A 17500-nucleotide genomic window follows, 5' to 3' on the forward strand; every position below is an offset into this window, starting at 1 on the left:
CCCTTTCTCATTTCTTTCTTTCAGTTTCTCTCTTTTCAGAACATGTGGGGTCAGCTGTACTCATATGCCCTCTTCATGTCTATGAGCTCCATGTATCAGTTTATCTTTTTCCCTCGTCTTCTGTGGGGTCAGCTCTGCATGTACATGCTATTCAAGTTCACGAGACAAGGCCACTGTCTCTCTCACTTTCTCTTCCTTTCTTTCTCGTTCTCTTTTCTCTCTTCCTATCGTGTCCCTCCTCCCCTTTTCTCTCTTCCCATTCAGAACAACATGTGGCGTCAGCAGTACTCATACACCCTTTCTCTCTCCCTTCTTTATTCCTCTTCCTCTCACCCTCTTCTTATTGTGCGGACAGACCGAAGTAAAAGCATCGGAAGTGGCAGAAGTAATTGACTTTGTATGGAAGAGCAAGCAGCAAAAATGGCGGATGTGGCATGGCGTCGAAGGCGTCAAAAGCATCAAAAGAGAAGTTTAAGCTATGACACAGTTCGGCGGCAGCCAACGGAATGTCTACATTTTACTAGACGCGCGCTTCATCTGGTCACTCTAGGGTAACCCTAACCCTGATCAAACTTTCAAGGTCCAATGTTTTGCATCTTTTGCTGTCTCTGGTCTGTTCAGTCCAGGCGGGATTCTGCAGCTTTAGAATGTTTTTTCGGCGAACGGTTTTTTGTAGACTTAGTCTGTCTCTCTGACCTCTCTCCCCCTAGAACAACATGTGGGTTCAGCAGAGCACATACACCCTCCATGAGCCCCGTGTACCTCTAAGTAAAAGGGGGATAAATCCCAGCACACTGAAGCAACAGCAACACCCGTTGTTGACCTAATAAACCACCAGCAAAGAAGATCAGTCTGCCATGAATTATCCCCCTTTTCCTTGGATTACTTTGACTGCACATCACCAGCACCTGGACAGTGGATGTGCACAGGGAATCTGCTTTGAGTACCCCATGTACCTCTGTCCTTCTCTTCCTTGCTGTATCTCTCTCCTCTCTCTACCTAACTTGTTCTCCCTCTCATATCTGTCTCTGTTTCTCTCTCCATTTCCAGAACAACACGTGGGGGCAGCAGTACTCGTATGCCCTGTTCAAGGCAATGAGCCACATGCTGTGTATCGGGTACGGCATGTACCCGCCGGTGGGCATGACGGACGTCTGGCTGACCATCCTCAGCATGATCGTGGGCGCCACCTGCTACGCCATGTTTGTGGGCCACGCCACCGCGCTCATACAGAGCCTGGACTCCTCGCGCAGGCAGTACCAGGAGAAGGTGAGTGTGTGTGTGTGTGGAAGTAGAGGGGGGTACGGTTATGTGTGTGTGTGTGTGTGTGTGTCTGCTGCACCAATCTACCTTCGTGAGACCACAGTTATTGGAGCACACCAACAAAGTGGGACCATCCTGGACCCCACATGTTTTGACCCCTGTTGATGGGGTAGTTTTGTTGTTGCTGTTAAAAGTAAAAGGGTAAAACCATTTCCTCATTGACAGGTTAGGGTTAGGGATTGTTTTGGGTTTGGGCATAGTTTAGCCCTCTTTAGCTATTGTTAGGGTTAATATGAATGGAAATCAATTGGAGGGCCCCACAAAGATATTAAGGTGTGTGTGTGTGTGTGCGTGCGTGCGTGCGTGCGTGCGTGCGTGCGTGCGTGCGTGCGTGCATGTGTGCGTGCGTGCGTGTGTGTGTGTTGGTGGGTGCCACCTGCTATGGCATGTTGGTGGGCCGTGCAGTCACCCTCATTCAGTCCCCCGACTCCTTGCACAGGCAGTACCAGGGGGAGGTTGAGAGAGAGGGAGAGCACGCAGGAGAGAGAGAGGGAGGGATAGAGAGAGAGAGGGAGAGAGAGAGAGAGAGAGAGAGAGAGAGAGAGAGAGAGAGAGAGTATGTGCATGCTCCTTGGGGCCACCTGCCATGCCATGTTTATGGGGCGAATCTCCACCCCTTTGCAGTTCCTGGACTTTTATGGGAAAAGGAGGAAATATGGGCTTCAGAGACAACTGTACAGAAGGAGAGGAAGAGCATGTAGTGATAAGAGAGTTTGGCTTTGGGATGTTTGGATCTCTGTGTTAGCAGTGTGTGTGTGTGTGTGTGTGTGTGTGTGTGTGTGTGTGTGTGTGTGTGTGTGTGTGTGTGTGTGTGTGTGTGTGTGTGTGTGCATTTGTGTCTTTAAGAGTCACAGGTGTGTTTAGAAAGGGCAAAAAGGGAAAAAAACGAGCCTAGTTTTTATAATTTATTCCATTTTTTTTTTTTCCTGCTCAAAATTATTCAACCGAGGTGAAATAACATATTTCAATATGCAGATGAGCGCTGGTTAGGAAAGGGAGGAAAACAAAGGCGTCCCTTTTCCTCCTTAGAAAAGTCCCCAGAGAGACAGACTGTTTTAGTTTAGGCACGACTTGGGAAAATACTGTCTCACCACAGACAATACGTGCCAGAAAAATATGCACACACGCACGCGCTCACTCTCACACGCACACGCACACACATACACACATACACACCACAGTCGCAAGTCAGACAGAGTCAGTCAGTCAGTCAGACAGATTGAGAGAGGGAAAGCACAACAAAAAAGAAACAAAAAAATTAGGACTACAAAGAGAACAGTTTGTGTGCACGTGCGCGCGCGTACGTGTGTGTGTGTGTGTGCGTGCGTGCGTGCGTGTGTTTGCGTGCGTGCGTGCGTGTAGTGTGGGTGTATTTGTGCGTATGTGTGTGATTATTTTTTCACAGTAAAAATCTAGGTTAGAGCCTTACCCCAGGTAGGTTCACCTCAAATCACTAGCCTTAAAAAGACACACACACACACACACACACACACACACACACACACACACACACACACACACACACACACACACACACACACACACACACACACACACACACCACAGATGTCCTCATCTCACTTTGGGGAGAGTCTGGAGCAGAGGGACTTGCTTCCCCCAGTTTTACACCGAGATGAGAAATGAGGTTGGCAACAACTCATAGCTAGTAAAGACTTACTATTTGTCTCCCCTCTCTTAAACACACACACACACACACACACACACACACACACACACACACACACACACACACACACACACACACACACACACACACACACACACACACACACATAGACATACACACACAAGTGCGCACACACACACACACACACACACACACACACACACACACACACACACACACACACACATAGACATACACACACAAGTGCGCGTGCACACACACACACACACACACACACATACGCACGCACGCACGCACACACACAAGCGCACGCACACACAAGCGCACGCACACACACACACACACACACACACACACACACACACACACACACACACAAGCGCACGCACACACAAGCGCACGCACACAGACACACACACACACACACACACACACACACACACACACACACACAGTGTCAATGCCTGCGTTCCAACCAGGCTTTTGTGGTTTGGGCATGTTTTTCTAGCTCAGCTACAAGGAATACAGAATATGACATGAAGGATAAGAAAGAAATTGTAGCAAGACATTCACAGGAGTAAGTGAACGTCTTGTCTGTGTCCTCTATTTGTGTTGTCTACGTACTGTATGTAGTAATTGCTTTCGTGGTATGTAACTGTCCAACCGTTTGTCATGCCAAGAAGGAAGTTTTGAATTGAATTGAAACAGGGAGGTAGACAGACACGTGGATATTTTCATGTAGAGAAACACAGAGGAGACTTAGAGGGAGAGAGAGAGAGAGAGAGAGAGAGAGAGAGAGAGAAAGGCAGGGTTTGTAAGATAACTGGGACAAGCTAATTCAGAGACAGACAATCTCAGTGTGTATGTGTATTATCGAATCAGACACTTGTACAAACAGCGGTAGCACAACAAGTGCAGGGAATGACAAAGTACAGCAAGAAAGTGTGTGTGCGTGTGTGTGCGTGTGTGTGTGCATGTGTGTGTGTGTGTGTGTGTGTGTATGTGTGCGTGCGTGTGTGTGTTTTGAACATGAATATACAACATGGAAATTCCGAGGATGAATTGTGTTTGCTCAAACAGCATGCTCATGCTGTTCAATTATTAATAAAAAAGAACAACATTTAAATGTTTCAGGGGGAACAGGGACGCCTGAGGTTGTATTTGTGCGTGTGTTTGTGTGTTTTAGTTGGTGTGTGTGTTTCTGCGTGCGTCATTTGTATTTGTCTGTGTGTGTGTGTGTGTGTGTGTGTGTGTGTGTGTGTGTGTGTGTGTGTGTGTGTGTGTGTGTGTGTGTGTGTGTGTGTGTGTGTGTGTGTGTGTGTGTTTGTCTGTCTGTTTGTCTTTGTGTTTGTCTGTCTATGTGTCTGTGTGACACACACTGTTTGAATGTGTGTGCGCACGCGTGTGTGTGTTTGTGTGCATTTGTGTATATCAATGTGTGTGTGTGTGTGTGTGTGTGTGTGTGTCTGTGTCTGTGTCTGTGTCTGTGTCTGTGTCTGTGCATGCATACATGTATGTGTGTGACTAATACTGTTCGTTTCAGATGAAAGTCCCAGAACCCTCTCTGCCTCCATTCATCTTCCCATGTCCATTTCGTGTCTCAGCATGCCCCTCCTCTCATGTGTCTCCAACAGCCTCTGTTCACTCCTGTCTCTCTTTCTCTCTCTCTCTCTCTCTCTCTCTCTCTCTCTCTCTCTCTCTCTCTCTCTCTCTCTCTCTCTCTCTCTCTCTCTCTCTCTCTCTCTCTCTCTCTCTCTCTCTCTCTCTCTCAGTTTCTCTCTGCTTTTGTGTGTCTCTTCTTCTTTGCCTGTCCTTCATTCTCTTTTTCTCTCTGACTCTATCGCTCAGTCGCTACCTTTTATCTTCTACACTTCCCCTACTTTCATCTTTTCTGCCTCATTTTCATCCTTCTCTCTTTATTTCAGTGTCTTTCTCTGGTCTTGTGCCTGCCCTCGTCTGGTCTTGCTTCTCCTCTCCTGTCGTCTGTCTGCTGTCCTGCTTTTCCAGTTCCCTCCACTCCCATCTCCATCCCCATCCCCATCCCTACCCCTTATCCCACCGCTGCTTGCCTGTCTGCCTGCATTTCCAGGTTCCGCATCCCCACACCTAACTGCCTGCCTGCCTGCCACACACACACACACACACACACACACACACACACACACACACACACACACACACACACTCACACACACACACACACACACACACACACACACACACACACACACACACACACACACACACACACACACACACACACACTACTCGTTATGCTACCACATCCCCACACCTACCTGACTGCTTTACCCAGTCTCCCCTAGCTCCACATCCTGCTGCCTGCCTTCCCCCAGGCCCCAGGCACCAGCCCATGTACCCAGGACTGGATTACTGTAAGATGGTCTGGGGGGCCCAGGCTACAGGTCGCTAAAGGCCCCCCATGGAAGGCAAATTTCGCAACATAGACACCATCATAATTCCCAGGTAGCAGAGGCGCCGCCTCCTGTCCAAAATCACAGAGAATAGTATGTAAACTAATGCTTTACACGACTTCATAACATTGCTATTTCAGATCCAGCTCCATAGAAAATGCATGTGCTCAACTTAGAGATGAAACCAATCTGTAATAAGATCCCGAGGCTCGCACGAGTTTTTTTCCGCTCATGACAACGCAAGCGAGTCGAGTCTCAATGGACTTCAATGGCATGTGGGATTGTACGGTTTTTCAATGGCAAAATGCTAAACGGTCATTGGCTATTGCCGTGAAATTTTTTGATTTTGAGACTGAGCCTCACTGGGAGTGAATGGAGAAGAGAGAGGAGGGGGGAGGGACCGGAGACCGGAGCTCCGACTTGTGATTGGGTGAACCCTGTGTCAGTAGGCTACAGTAGTTGATTTCATTTCGAAATGCGGATATGTTATTAATTTGACTGAGAAGTTTCGTCGTGGTAACCAGTGGGGAAGCTATTCATTGCGGTGTACTGCAGTTTTGTGTACATATTCTTGTAAACCTAGTGTTGCGAATAAAGTCTTAATAGTGGCACGTCCTTATCCTTTTTAATCTCCCAATTCAAAAGTTGAGGTTGCCTAATTTTCGTTAGGGCTAGCTTGCAAGAAAGTTAGAGAGCTATGCAAAATGCCAAGCATTGTGGATTAAATTCTGGCGAATTCCAGTCGTCCTTATGAGGAGAAAATGAATATCAAGGAGCAGGGCAGAGCACTGCCTAATATTGACTTGGTGAAAAAGGTAGGGAAGAACAACCGTTTCTTTTGAGCTTTCGTGGTGTCTGATCAACTGGTTAACTGCCAAGTCCCGTGAGTGGCGAGTCCTCCTTGTTTCCTACTGTGTTGGCAATGTCTGGTAAATAATTAAAGATTTTGCGACCTCTATTGGTAAGTTAAGCCGTGCACCCAGTAATGAACAAAGACAACAAAGGCAAACTCAATCACATCATTATGTGGCGGAGGTAGGCCTAATGATGATAATAATAATAATAATAATAAAAAACATTTCCCTATGAATAGGCTACAAGGGGGATAATGATTAATGATTAACAAATTTGTTTCAACAAGAGTCCTTTAGTGTGTGAGGCCGTGGCTCAGGACCAATGTAAGATGTGTGTCAAAATTGACCCCCCCTTTTTTTTTTGGCGTTCTGGACATATTGTAATTGAACAGCCTCCCCTGTTTGACAGACTACCAGCCGCCACTGCCAGGTAGGAATTGAGGATAACAGGTCTACCAGCTACAGAAAGGACTGTTCGCAAGATTTGTCCTTGACATCGCAGACAAATATTTCAATCAATTTCCCCCACTTTGGTCAATCGGGTCCACCTGGCAGCTGTAGAAGGCATGACTAGGGCCCTATGAAATCCGTTTTAAATTTTCTCAAATTCAGTTTTTTTTTCCTCAAATTCAGTTTTTTCGGATTTATTTTTTGCCAAATCGGATTTATCCCTTATTTTCCCCTTTCACAACCACAAATCTTATTTCTTAGTTATTTAGTTCAAACTGGTGGGTGGACAGAGCCAATCACTCATTGTTGAATGGTAGGTAGAGAAAAGAAAAGTAAAATTACCTACTAGTTTTTTGTAATATCAGCCCTCAAAAATATTCCAGGTAATACGGTAGCTGAAATGTACATGCGCATATATTCTATTATATACACGTGACGCACCCAACTAGAAGGCGAATTCACTTCTGATGCATTCAAGTTGGACTCGGGCTGCATCAGGTTTTCTCAAATAAGTTTGGCTATTAATATTGCAACGTGCAGCTACGTTAGAGACATTTTTGGTCACGTTATATGTAGGCATTAAATAGCCTCGCAAAGACCCTATCGTTTACCGTTTCACACAAACACATGTTTTACAAGACGGCCGTTTTCTTCTGATGATGACTTGACCCTTTTTCAAAGTTGCTGCTAACTTTTGGTCACTATGCTTCGTGGCCAACAAAGTTAACAAGACATGATCAAATCATTGCCTGTTCAGTTTTTATTTGACAGTGGTCACGTCTGTTGTAACAAACTCCAAACTCGTGCCTCGCATCGGATGATTCCATTGTTTATTAAAGTGCAGTGGAGAGCCGCCCGTCCTTTCTGTGTCGCATCGCATAGTCTTGGTAACAGACGGTCAGGACAACGTGCTTATGCCTGACCTGTTCTACTAGGCAACATTTGAGTTTTAAGATTTCTTCAATGCTCTGACGGCCAGTGTTAGGACGCGGGAGACAGTCGGAAACGCCGCTTGGGAGAGAGATGCGTTCACTGTCAACATGCGCTGACATGGATCATGGATCTGCATAGAACTTTTGCGCATCACCTCGCATGGGCCAGATATGATATCGTGGCCATATTTTGTGTTTGAAATGTCTTTTAGACTGATAAATGATGATGAAAATAATGGATTTTTAATTTTATCACAAGAAATGAGCAAATTCCGTGCAATTCCGCGTTTATAACCAAATTCCGTTTTAATGTCCACATTCCGTGATTCCGTCCGTGTTTTCCGTATCGCGGAAATCATAGGGCCCTACATGACACGCCTCTTGTCCAAAATGGATAATGCTGTGCCGTGTGTGTGTGTGTGTGTGTGTGTGTGTGTGTGTGTGTGTGTGTGTGTGTGTGTGTGTGTGTGTGTGTGTGTGTGTGTGTGTGTGTGTGTGTGTGTGTGTGTGTGTGTGTGTGTGTATTTGAGCTGTAACGATATTATATCGAACCGAGAAATCGTGATACACAGTCACGATACTGTATCGCGATACAAGGACACACTATTTTGATATGCCCTTTCAAACTTTTGTTACCCAAATCAGGCCAGAAAACAAACAGCCACATGATATTAAGTGATAGTCTTCCAAGCTTCAAATCATCATCATTATTACATTTTAACTGTTTTACATCGTTAGTGGCCTCATGTAACATATTGTACTTACTCCTACTTAATTTATAATTTTAGCAAATGGGAAATCGTGGGGTGTATCGAACCGTAGGTCAAAAATCGTGATAGCGACCGAATCATGAGTTGAGTGTATCGTTACAGCCCTAGTGTGTATGTTTGAGTGTGTGTGTGTGTGTGTGCGTGGACATGCAGAATGGGGATAAGGGGGGCAAGCCATGGGAGATGGGGATCAGTAAGCACGCCATTAACACCCCATTATTGTCATACATTTGGGCGCATGTGTGTGGATACATTTGAATGTGTACTGAATGTGTGTGTGTGTGTGTGTGTGTGTGTGTGTGTGTGTGTGTGTGTGTGTGTGTGTGTGTGTGTGTGTGTGTGTGTGTGTGTGTGTGTGTGTGTTGTGTCTGTGTACTGTATACGTACTGTGTGTGTGTCTGAGTGTGTGTGAGCACACCCAATCTATCTCAGATGCTGACGGTGAGGGAGAGAGGTGTGTGGGTGCAATGTTTGTATTTGGAAGCGGTGCCTCCGTGTCCCGTGGCGCAGAGGCCTATGAAGTGTGCCATTCGTTTCCCTGGAAGCCCAGGGCCATCTCCAGTCTGGAAGCGCTGGGCCATTAGCACTGTAAATTGCTATTAATTTTTAAGGACGTGGGGTTTCCATTTCTCTTTGAATGTGTCCGCCCGCCGATTAACGCTCGCGCTAAGCACACTCTCTCTCTCTTTCGCTTACCCGCCTTCTCCCTCTTTCTCTCTCTCTCTCTCTCCTTCCTCCGGCTCTGTCTCTCGCTTTACTTATTCCTTCCTCGATTCCTTTTATGCATTCTCTTCCTCTCGCTCTCTCATCCTCTCGCCTCATCTTGCTCTCTCTGTTTTTTTTCTCTCTGGGCTCGTATGAACACTAAGCCTTGTTAAGCTTCTCGCTGACTATCTATAGCTCGGCACTCACTGAGCAACCAGCTTTCTCACTTAAAACTTAACACACTTCTTTCAGGTCCTCATATCTCTTATTCTCGTTTTCTCTTGAATGCTCAGACACGCATACATGGCACACACACACACACACATACACACACGTACACAGACATGGACACGTTTGCATACGCTTCTAAATATTCCTGCACACACATACACACAAACTCATGTTCCCACACTTGTTCTTTTTCTTATCTCTGCCGTTTCTGAGCACTAGTCGTTATGCTGCTGCATCATAATACAACTGCCTCTGGTTCCACTTCTTCCTCCTTATCCTCTACCCAATGTGTGTGTGTGTGTGTGTGTGTGTGTGTGTGTGTGTGTGTGTGTGTGTGTGTGTGTGTGTGTGTGTGTGTGTGTGTGTGTGTGTGTGTGTGTGTGTGTGTGTGTGTGTGTGTACTCTATCTTGTTTTTTTTGCTGATAGACCCACTATTTGTGCCAGGCTATCTGCTCTTATGTAGGGGACCTACATTTGGACGGTCATGGCCTTAGCTCAACCCTCTCCCTTTCTCCCTCTCTCTGTCCCTCTCTCTCTCCCTCTCTCTGTCTGTGTGAGTGTGTCTGTCCCTGTTTCCTAATGGCCATACTTTGTCTCTCACTCTGTGTGTGTGTGTGTGTGTGTGTGTGTGTGTGTGTGTGTGTGTGTGTGTGTGTGTGTGTGTGTGTGTGTGTGTGTGTGTGTGTGTGTGTGTGTGTGTGTGTGTGTGTGTGTATGTGTGTGTGTGTGTGTGTGTGATTACTCAAAGGGCAGATTAAAAAAGACAGTTGTTGAACTGCCACTGTGTGTGTGTGTGCCACTGGGTTTGTGTGTGCATAGATCTCTGTATTTGTGTGTGTGTGCGTGCCTGCGTACGTACACATGTGTGAAGGTGTGTGTTTGTGCATGTGCGTGATCACCGAAATGGCAAGTTAATACAGACAGTTGTTGAACCCACTTTACGTCTGTGGATGTGTGTGAGTGTGTGTTTTTGTGTGTGTGTGTGTGTGTGTGTGTGTGTGTGTGTGTGTGTGTGTGTGTGTGTGTGTGTGTGTGTGTGTGTGTGTGTGCGTGTGCACAGATCTATGTGTGGTTTGTGTGTGTGTGCATGTGTGTGTGTGTGTGTGTGTGTGTGTGTGCCCATCCAAATGGCAGGTTAATGTTGCCGCTAATCCTCCAGAGTGGGGACATGGAGGCCTGGCCCACTGGTCCGCTTGTCTTAGCGGCCCGCGTTAGCTGCCCCCGTTAGCTGCCCGCGTTAGCGCCAAGGCTGCGGTGGACTAGAGCGCCACATCTGTCTCCCCTCCCGGGACCTGACTCACAGACAGACAGAGAGAGAGAGAGAGGACACAGCCGCTAAAATGTCACAAGCTGACCACATAATACCCCTTCCAAAAACAAGAACACGCACTACAAGCACACAAACGCACGCACGCACGCGCGCGCGCACACACACACACAGTAACAGATAAAACAGCAGGATTCTTAATCACACACACACCTACTGACAGTTGTCTTGCCTGCTCTTTTCTCAGGATAACTCAACATCTGAGTCAGGCTGGTGGCCATCTTGCTCCCAAAGCCAGCATTTTTCCACTGGAGAGCGGGGGGGATTTTGTTGCTTCCTTCTACCGCCGCTGCTACTGTTGTTGTTTTCCTGTGACGGTGGGTGATTTGGCGTTCGCAATCATTGCTTAAGGGGCTCTGTAAGGCTCTTTCACCTCCAGATGGACGCTAGGTTAGGTATTGGAGTTGAGCTGTGCTGTGTTCAGGAGGGAGGGCTTTTTGTTGTCGTAGGTGGGTGGAGATGAGAGAGTTTAAGGCCAGGGGAAAGTACCACACATATACACAGACACTTGCGCACATGTGCGCGCATACACACACACAGACCAGGGCTTGACATTAACGTTTTCACTTGCCGGCCACTGTGGCTAGTGGCTTTCCCGAGTCACTAGCCATCCAGCTAGTCTACTAGCCACCAATTTGGTTTTAGAAAACAATCATGACGCTGTACATCTAAGCTCAGAAGATGAGAGGCTTAAAGCAAGAAAGCAAGTGCATGTTTATCTACATGGAAATAAAACAAATAGAAACTGAGTAACTGTGCTTTTTCTTGAACTTAATTACAAAACAATTGATACACAAGGGGAAAAGTGCAAAATATACCCTATTCTGATATGTCGCACCATGGAACAAGCTACCTGCCAAATTGGCTAGTGACACTGAAATTGTTACCAGCCACAGCCAACTTTTACCAGCATTTGGCTGGTTGGCAGGTGCCAGTGTCAAGCCCTGACACACACACACACACACGCACACACACACACACACACAAACACACACACACACACACTTGCACACATGCACAGCACAGACATGGGTCCGGCACACACACTTACAGTACATTTCCCCACACATACATGCACATAAAGGCACAAGCACATATATTGGTAGATACATGGACAAGCACTTACACACCCACACAGAGACATATGGATATAAGACATGCTTGGATTCCCTGTGATGAAGCACACGCTCACAAAGCACCAGCATGCTTATGGAATAAAGGGAAGTCACTCTCTCACTCTCTCCTTCTCTCGTGTGCACGCATGCACGCACACACACACACACACACACACACACACACACACACACACACACACACACACACACACACACACACACACAAACACACACACACACACACACATACTCATCGGAAGCGTTCACTTTTGTTAATTAGTAAGACTAATTAGGTTGCGATGGCCACTTCCATCATGAGCATGTGTGTGCAACATCTGGACAGGCAGGGGCAAGGACCCTATGGACGGAGAGCAGTGGGAAGAGAGGGATACAGATAGCCAGAAGAGAAAAGAAAAGTGAACGAGGATGAAATACACTGGGTAGACTGGTTCAGAAAAGAAAGAGAGCGAGAGAGAAGATTCTGATGAGTATGAAAGAGAGAGCTATTAAAAAATGAGAGGGGATAAAAGAGTAGCATATGAGAGTGAGTGAGTGTGTGTGTGTGTGAGAGAGAGAGAGAGAGAGAGAGAGAGAGAGAGAGAGAGAGAGAGAGAGAGAGAGAGAGAGAGAGAGAGATAGAGAAGGAGAATTCATAAAAGAGGAGGAGAAACCCCATCTGCTACTATGGCACAGTGACAATGCATCGGTGACATGCAGGTGACTGTTTAAATCAGCCGAAAATAAATGGGTATGAACTACTACCCCTTCACACACACACACACACTCACACACACACACACACACACACACACACACACACACACACACACACACACACACACACACACTGTCCCACGAGACAAGAGCATCTATGAGGAAAGTTCAGAAAGATGACGCCACTGCCAGCTCCTCTGAAGAACAAGAAGGGGAAAAAAGACAGAGTGAGGGAAAAAAAGATGGAAAGAAAGAAAAAGGAAGTCTAAAGAGGGGGCACAAAAAAAGGGAAGAGAAGGGGAAATGTTTGCAGCGCGCACAAAGACGAGGGGGGAAATTATCATCAGAAAGCCCGAGTGTAATCTGCTGTGAATAGAGAATTCTATTACAATGTGGCGCGGCGTGATAAAGAGCTGGCTGTCAGAAGCGAGTGAACGGGCGAGCGAGGGAGAGCAGGGCTTAAATTAGCTCCGACGGAGAACAAGGAAGTCTAGGAGACAACAGCACGAAGAGCTGAGATGAGAGAGAGAGAAAAAGAGAGAGAAACAGAGAGAGAGAGGGAGATGCCTGAACAGCAGCACTTCAATTGGCCAAACAGCCCTCACCTTCCTCCATGCCACTCCATCCAATACACCGCATCACTCAGTAACCCTCGACGACCACCACATCCACAGTCATGGAGGAGCTGTTCCCTGAGTAAGTCGGCTAACTTAGCATAGTTGATCAGTAACCGTGTAGAATGGCAGTCTTTAGAGTCGCGGAGCACTGTATGCATGACAAGTCGAGCAAGGAGAAATGCCTGAACGCACATTCCAAATGCCCGAGAAACCCCCCCAGTTCTTCCCTGTGCACTGGAGGCATGTCAAAGCGAGAGGAGAGCTGTCTGCAGAGCCACTGACAGCTTTAGCTGGCCCTGGGACAAAGTCATCCAAAAGGTGTCCCCCCCCCACCGAATACATACAATATTGAAATTAAGACCCAGGATTGGAGTACCCCTCTTTCCCTGGGTCCGGCACAGCTGACCCCTTTGTCTGCCCCCACTGTCAGTTTCCCTGGGAGCCTGAAAACACTTCCAAGGGGCCTCCCTATGCGCTGGATGAATAGCAGCCCGCTCTGCTCTACTGTGAGTGGGTATATCAGAGGGCCTCGAGTGGCAGGGGCAGCTGACCTCTCCGGTATGTTTGTTTATATATGTGGCAGATGGGTTGAGTGTGAAGGGAGGCCACTACTTCCCCCAGGACTTTCATTTTGTGTGTGTGTGTGTGTGTGTGTGTGCGTGTGTGTGTGTGTGTGTGTGTGTGTGTGTGTGTGTGTGTGTGTGTGTGTGTGTGTGTGTGTGTGTGTGTGTGTGTGTGTGCGTGCGTGTGTGCGTGTGTGTGTGCGTGTGTGTGTGTGTGTGTTTTATGGTGCCATCTTGAGTCAAGCGTGATTGGCCTCTGAAGTGTGAGTGAACATATGGGGAAGAAAATTGTAGGGGTGAGGCTTTTACGTAATGCAGCTACCACTACCATAGAGCAGGCCCAACATAACGCCAATGTTAAATGGTCTATATGTAATGCAAATAATTCCCATGCGTGCCAAGATATTTCATGTTGAAAGTACATCCACACATTCACACATCAACTGCGCACACTGCCATGTACAGTAGGGTGTCAGTCACGCACACCAGGACAGGTAATGGGGTCTATGTCTTGTGCAAGGACACTTCAACTAGGCCAAGGTGGTCTCCAATATACAATGTTCCGTTACACTCAACTTGAGGCCGGCGTCATACATACATATAACATAACAGTGTCATAATTGTGTCAAAACAGTGTCATGACAGTCATGGACGAGTCATAAACGTGATGTCAATTACATATACGTTTTATGGTCATGAAAAGTTGACATTATTAGGGCTGTCTTTACCATAACCGAATTTCACATTTCACGAAAGTCACATGTTTGTTACTTTGACATATTATTTATGCCACATACATGACTGCGTTATGACTCTGTTATGTCATACATAACCAGCATCACATTAAGTGTTACCCAATGACCCACAGCCAGCCACGTATGTCCACGTATGTCCAAGTGTAGTGAAGTGTAGCATAGTCAGCAAAGAAGTAGAGATAATTGATAAGATGGAGTTCATGCATACATTTCTTTTATTATTACACAGACGCATTTCGGCATTCTGCCTTCCTCAGTGTGCCTCAGAGTTTCTCCTAGAATCAATAGGATATAAGGGTTCAAAGCTGTACAGTTGAGGACGATATTATTAGCCCCCCTCCTGAAATTAGACATATCTCTTCATTGATAATTGAGAATGATCATTATTAATAAATGTGTGTTATTCTGGAAACGAATACACCATGGAGATAGTATCCAATAAGTTAAATTTGGACTTTTCCATTTTCACAATGAGTTTAAACAAAAAAGTGTAAAAATGTCAAGGACAAAATTATTAGCCCCCTTATCATTAATAGTCAATACAGTGCCATTTATGAACAAAAATTGACACCAGGCACTTTGATTAGTTGTTAACTATGTTGGCACATGTCCTACCAGGAATTTTGGCCCATTTTTTTCATTGCAAATAGTTAAGCTGGTCCAAATTGCATGGATGTTGAGGAGGGACATTCATTTTCAGCACTCTTCAAATACTATCTAAAGGATTGAGGTCTGAACCACTCCATGACCATGGTTTTAGTATCCTTGAAGAACATTTGAACTATTTTGGATGCAAGTTTTGGGTTATTATCTTATTGAAAGATCCAGTGAAGATCTTAGCTCCCTCTATGAGCATATAGTCATAATTTTCAGTTTTTATGGTGCCGTACACCCAAACAAGGTTTCCTGTGGCTGAGGCTGCCACAGAATGATGCATCCACCACCATGTTTAATTGTGGAAACCATCTTATAACGATTCAAGGCCTATCCCTTTCTTCACCTGACAGAGGCAAAATTCATGCATCAAAGCAGGTGCAATTGAATATCATCAGATGAAAGCAGAGACGTTCAAAACTCATTTTTGACTTACAAATGTTCACAGGCAAAGCTCAATAACACTCTGATATGCACTGCCTTTAGTAAAGGGATTCTTCTGTGATGATGGCCCCAAAGCCCAATATGATGACAAGCCCTAACAACTGTCTTTCTTGGGGGGGAAAACACCTCCAGGTGAGGCCAGGTCAATAGCAATCATCTAGGTAGGTGTCCAATGCTTCTTTGGTCTAATGAGGCTAAGCAGTTTCCACAGTTGCACATAGTGGAAGGGCATCAAGTTTAGTCTGTTATTCAGCCTCAGACACAGGGAGTCTGGGTCTGAATCTGGATTTCTGGGTCTTCCAATAACATTGTAACCCAAAGCATACATTTAGATTAGTTCAGAGGTTCTTCAAGGACACTAAAACCATGATATTGGAATCACCCGCTCATAGTCCAGTCCTCAATCCCACCGAGAGTCTGTGGTTAATGTCTATGCTCAGCATCCATGCGATTTGGACCAGCTAGAACACTTTGCAGTGAAGAAATGGGCCAAAATCCCTAGTGGGGCATGTGCCAACCTAGGTAGCAACTTATCAGAGCCTGTTGTCAGTTTTGGTTCATAAATGGCGCCATATTGACTATTAATGATCAGGGGGCTAATAATTTTGTCCTTGTCATTTTTGCCCTTTTTTGTTTAAACTCATCGTAACAATAGAAAAATCCAAATTCAACTCATTGAACATTATCTCCATCAGTGTATTTGTTTCCAGAATAACAGAAACGGTTAATAATGGTCATTCTTACTGAGAAATCAAGAGAAATGTCGAATTTCAGGAGGGGGGCAAATAATATCGTCCTCAACTGTATGTCTATGAGCTGCCATGACCCTTTAGGAGAGACCAACAGGGGTTCAGAACAAAAGGAGTTCAGTGGGGAATATTTTTTAAAAATCACACCCATTGAGGAGACCAGAATTGATCCCACCTTGCTGCATTGGTGACGTGTTGGTTTCCATATTGAAAATCTTTGGTGCAGTCAAGAATACTTCTCTGTGAGTGCAGGACAAGCCTGTGGGGGTGTGGGAGATTGTTTGTTCTGTTGTTATCATAGTGTTTTTGTTTTCAGCGCCTAATTTGGAGGTTTGCTGGAGGTCAGAGTAAGCTCAGGTGCTGTTGCAGTCTGTCCTTACAAAGCCCGAACAAGAGCCGTCTTCAGGAGCCCCCAAATCCCCAAAAAGAAGCACACACAAACACACGCACGCACGCACACACGCACGCACGCACGCACGCACGCACGCACGCGCGCACGCACACACACACACACACACACACTTACCTAACCAGATAGATTTACCTCCACTTCCCCTTCCTTCCCCTTCCCCAGACTCTCATTGTCTTTTGTTGTTTTTCCACCTTTTTATCTGTGCATCCCCCCTTCTCACTCTCTCTTCACCTCCTCACATCTTTTCCTCCCTTCCTCTCATCTTGCCTCTTCCTTCCTTTCTCTCTTTCTCTCTTTCTTTCTTTGTCTCTTTCTCCATCTCCACTTTTCTCTTTTCTCATCATCATCTCTCTCTCTCTCGCTTTCTCTCTTCCCTCACCCTCTATCTATCTCTGTCTGTATCTTTCCTTTTCTTGTTTCTCCTTGAACTGCGGATAACCCACCCTGTCCTGTTTCCTCAATTTCTCTTTTTTATCTTTTCTTCTCCTTTCCTCCTCCTCTCCCTCTCCTCCCTCTCTCATGCACTCACTTATTATGATCATCACTCCGTTTCTCCCCCCTCTGCTTTTTCCTGCCTTATTCCATCGTCTTTGTCTACTATATTGTATACATTCATCCTCTCTCTTTCACTTTGCCTCTTTTTCATTCTGCCCCACCCCCCTCTCTCTCTTTCCATCTCTCTTTCTATTTCTCCCCCCTCTCCTTGTGTCTCATGTGATTATAGACCTGACTCTTCCTCTGACCCTCATCACCAATCTTGCCTCCCTATATTCCTTTTCCTCACTTCACTTCCCTCTCTCATTA

General features: G+C 46.0%; 1 protein-coding gene across 1 annotated transcript in view; it reads left to right on the top strand.

The window, feature by feature from the left end:
* The window catches only part of hcn4 (hyperpolarization activated cyclic nucleotide-gated potassium channel 4), a 163496-nt gene that overhangs the window by 84258 nt on the left and 61738 nt on the right, over positions 1-17500 (top strand). Inside the window, exon 4 of the mRNA XM_063188289.1 lies at positions 1051-1269. Within this exon, the coding sequence (XP_063044359.1) occupies positions 1051-1269 (219 nt within the window). The remainder of the gene's footprint in view (positions 1-1050; positions 1270-17500) is intronic.

The sequence above is a fragment of the Engraulis encrasicolus genome, chromosome 22 (genome assembly GCF_034702125.1).
Source record: "Engraulis encrasicolus isolate BLACKSEA-1 chromosome 22, IST_EnEncr_1.0, whole genome shotgun sequence".
Classification (NCBI taxonomy): domain Eukaryota; kingdom Metazoa; phylum Chordata; class Actinopteri; order Clupeiformes; family Engraulidae; genus Engraulis; species Engraulis encrasicolus.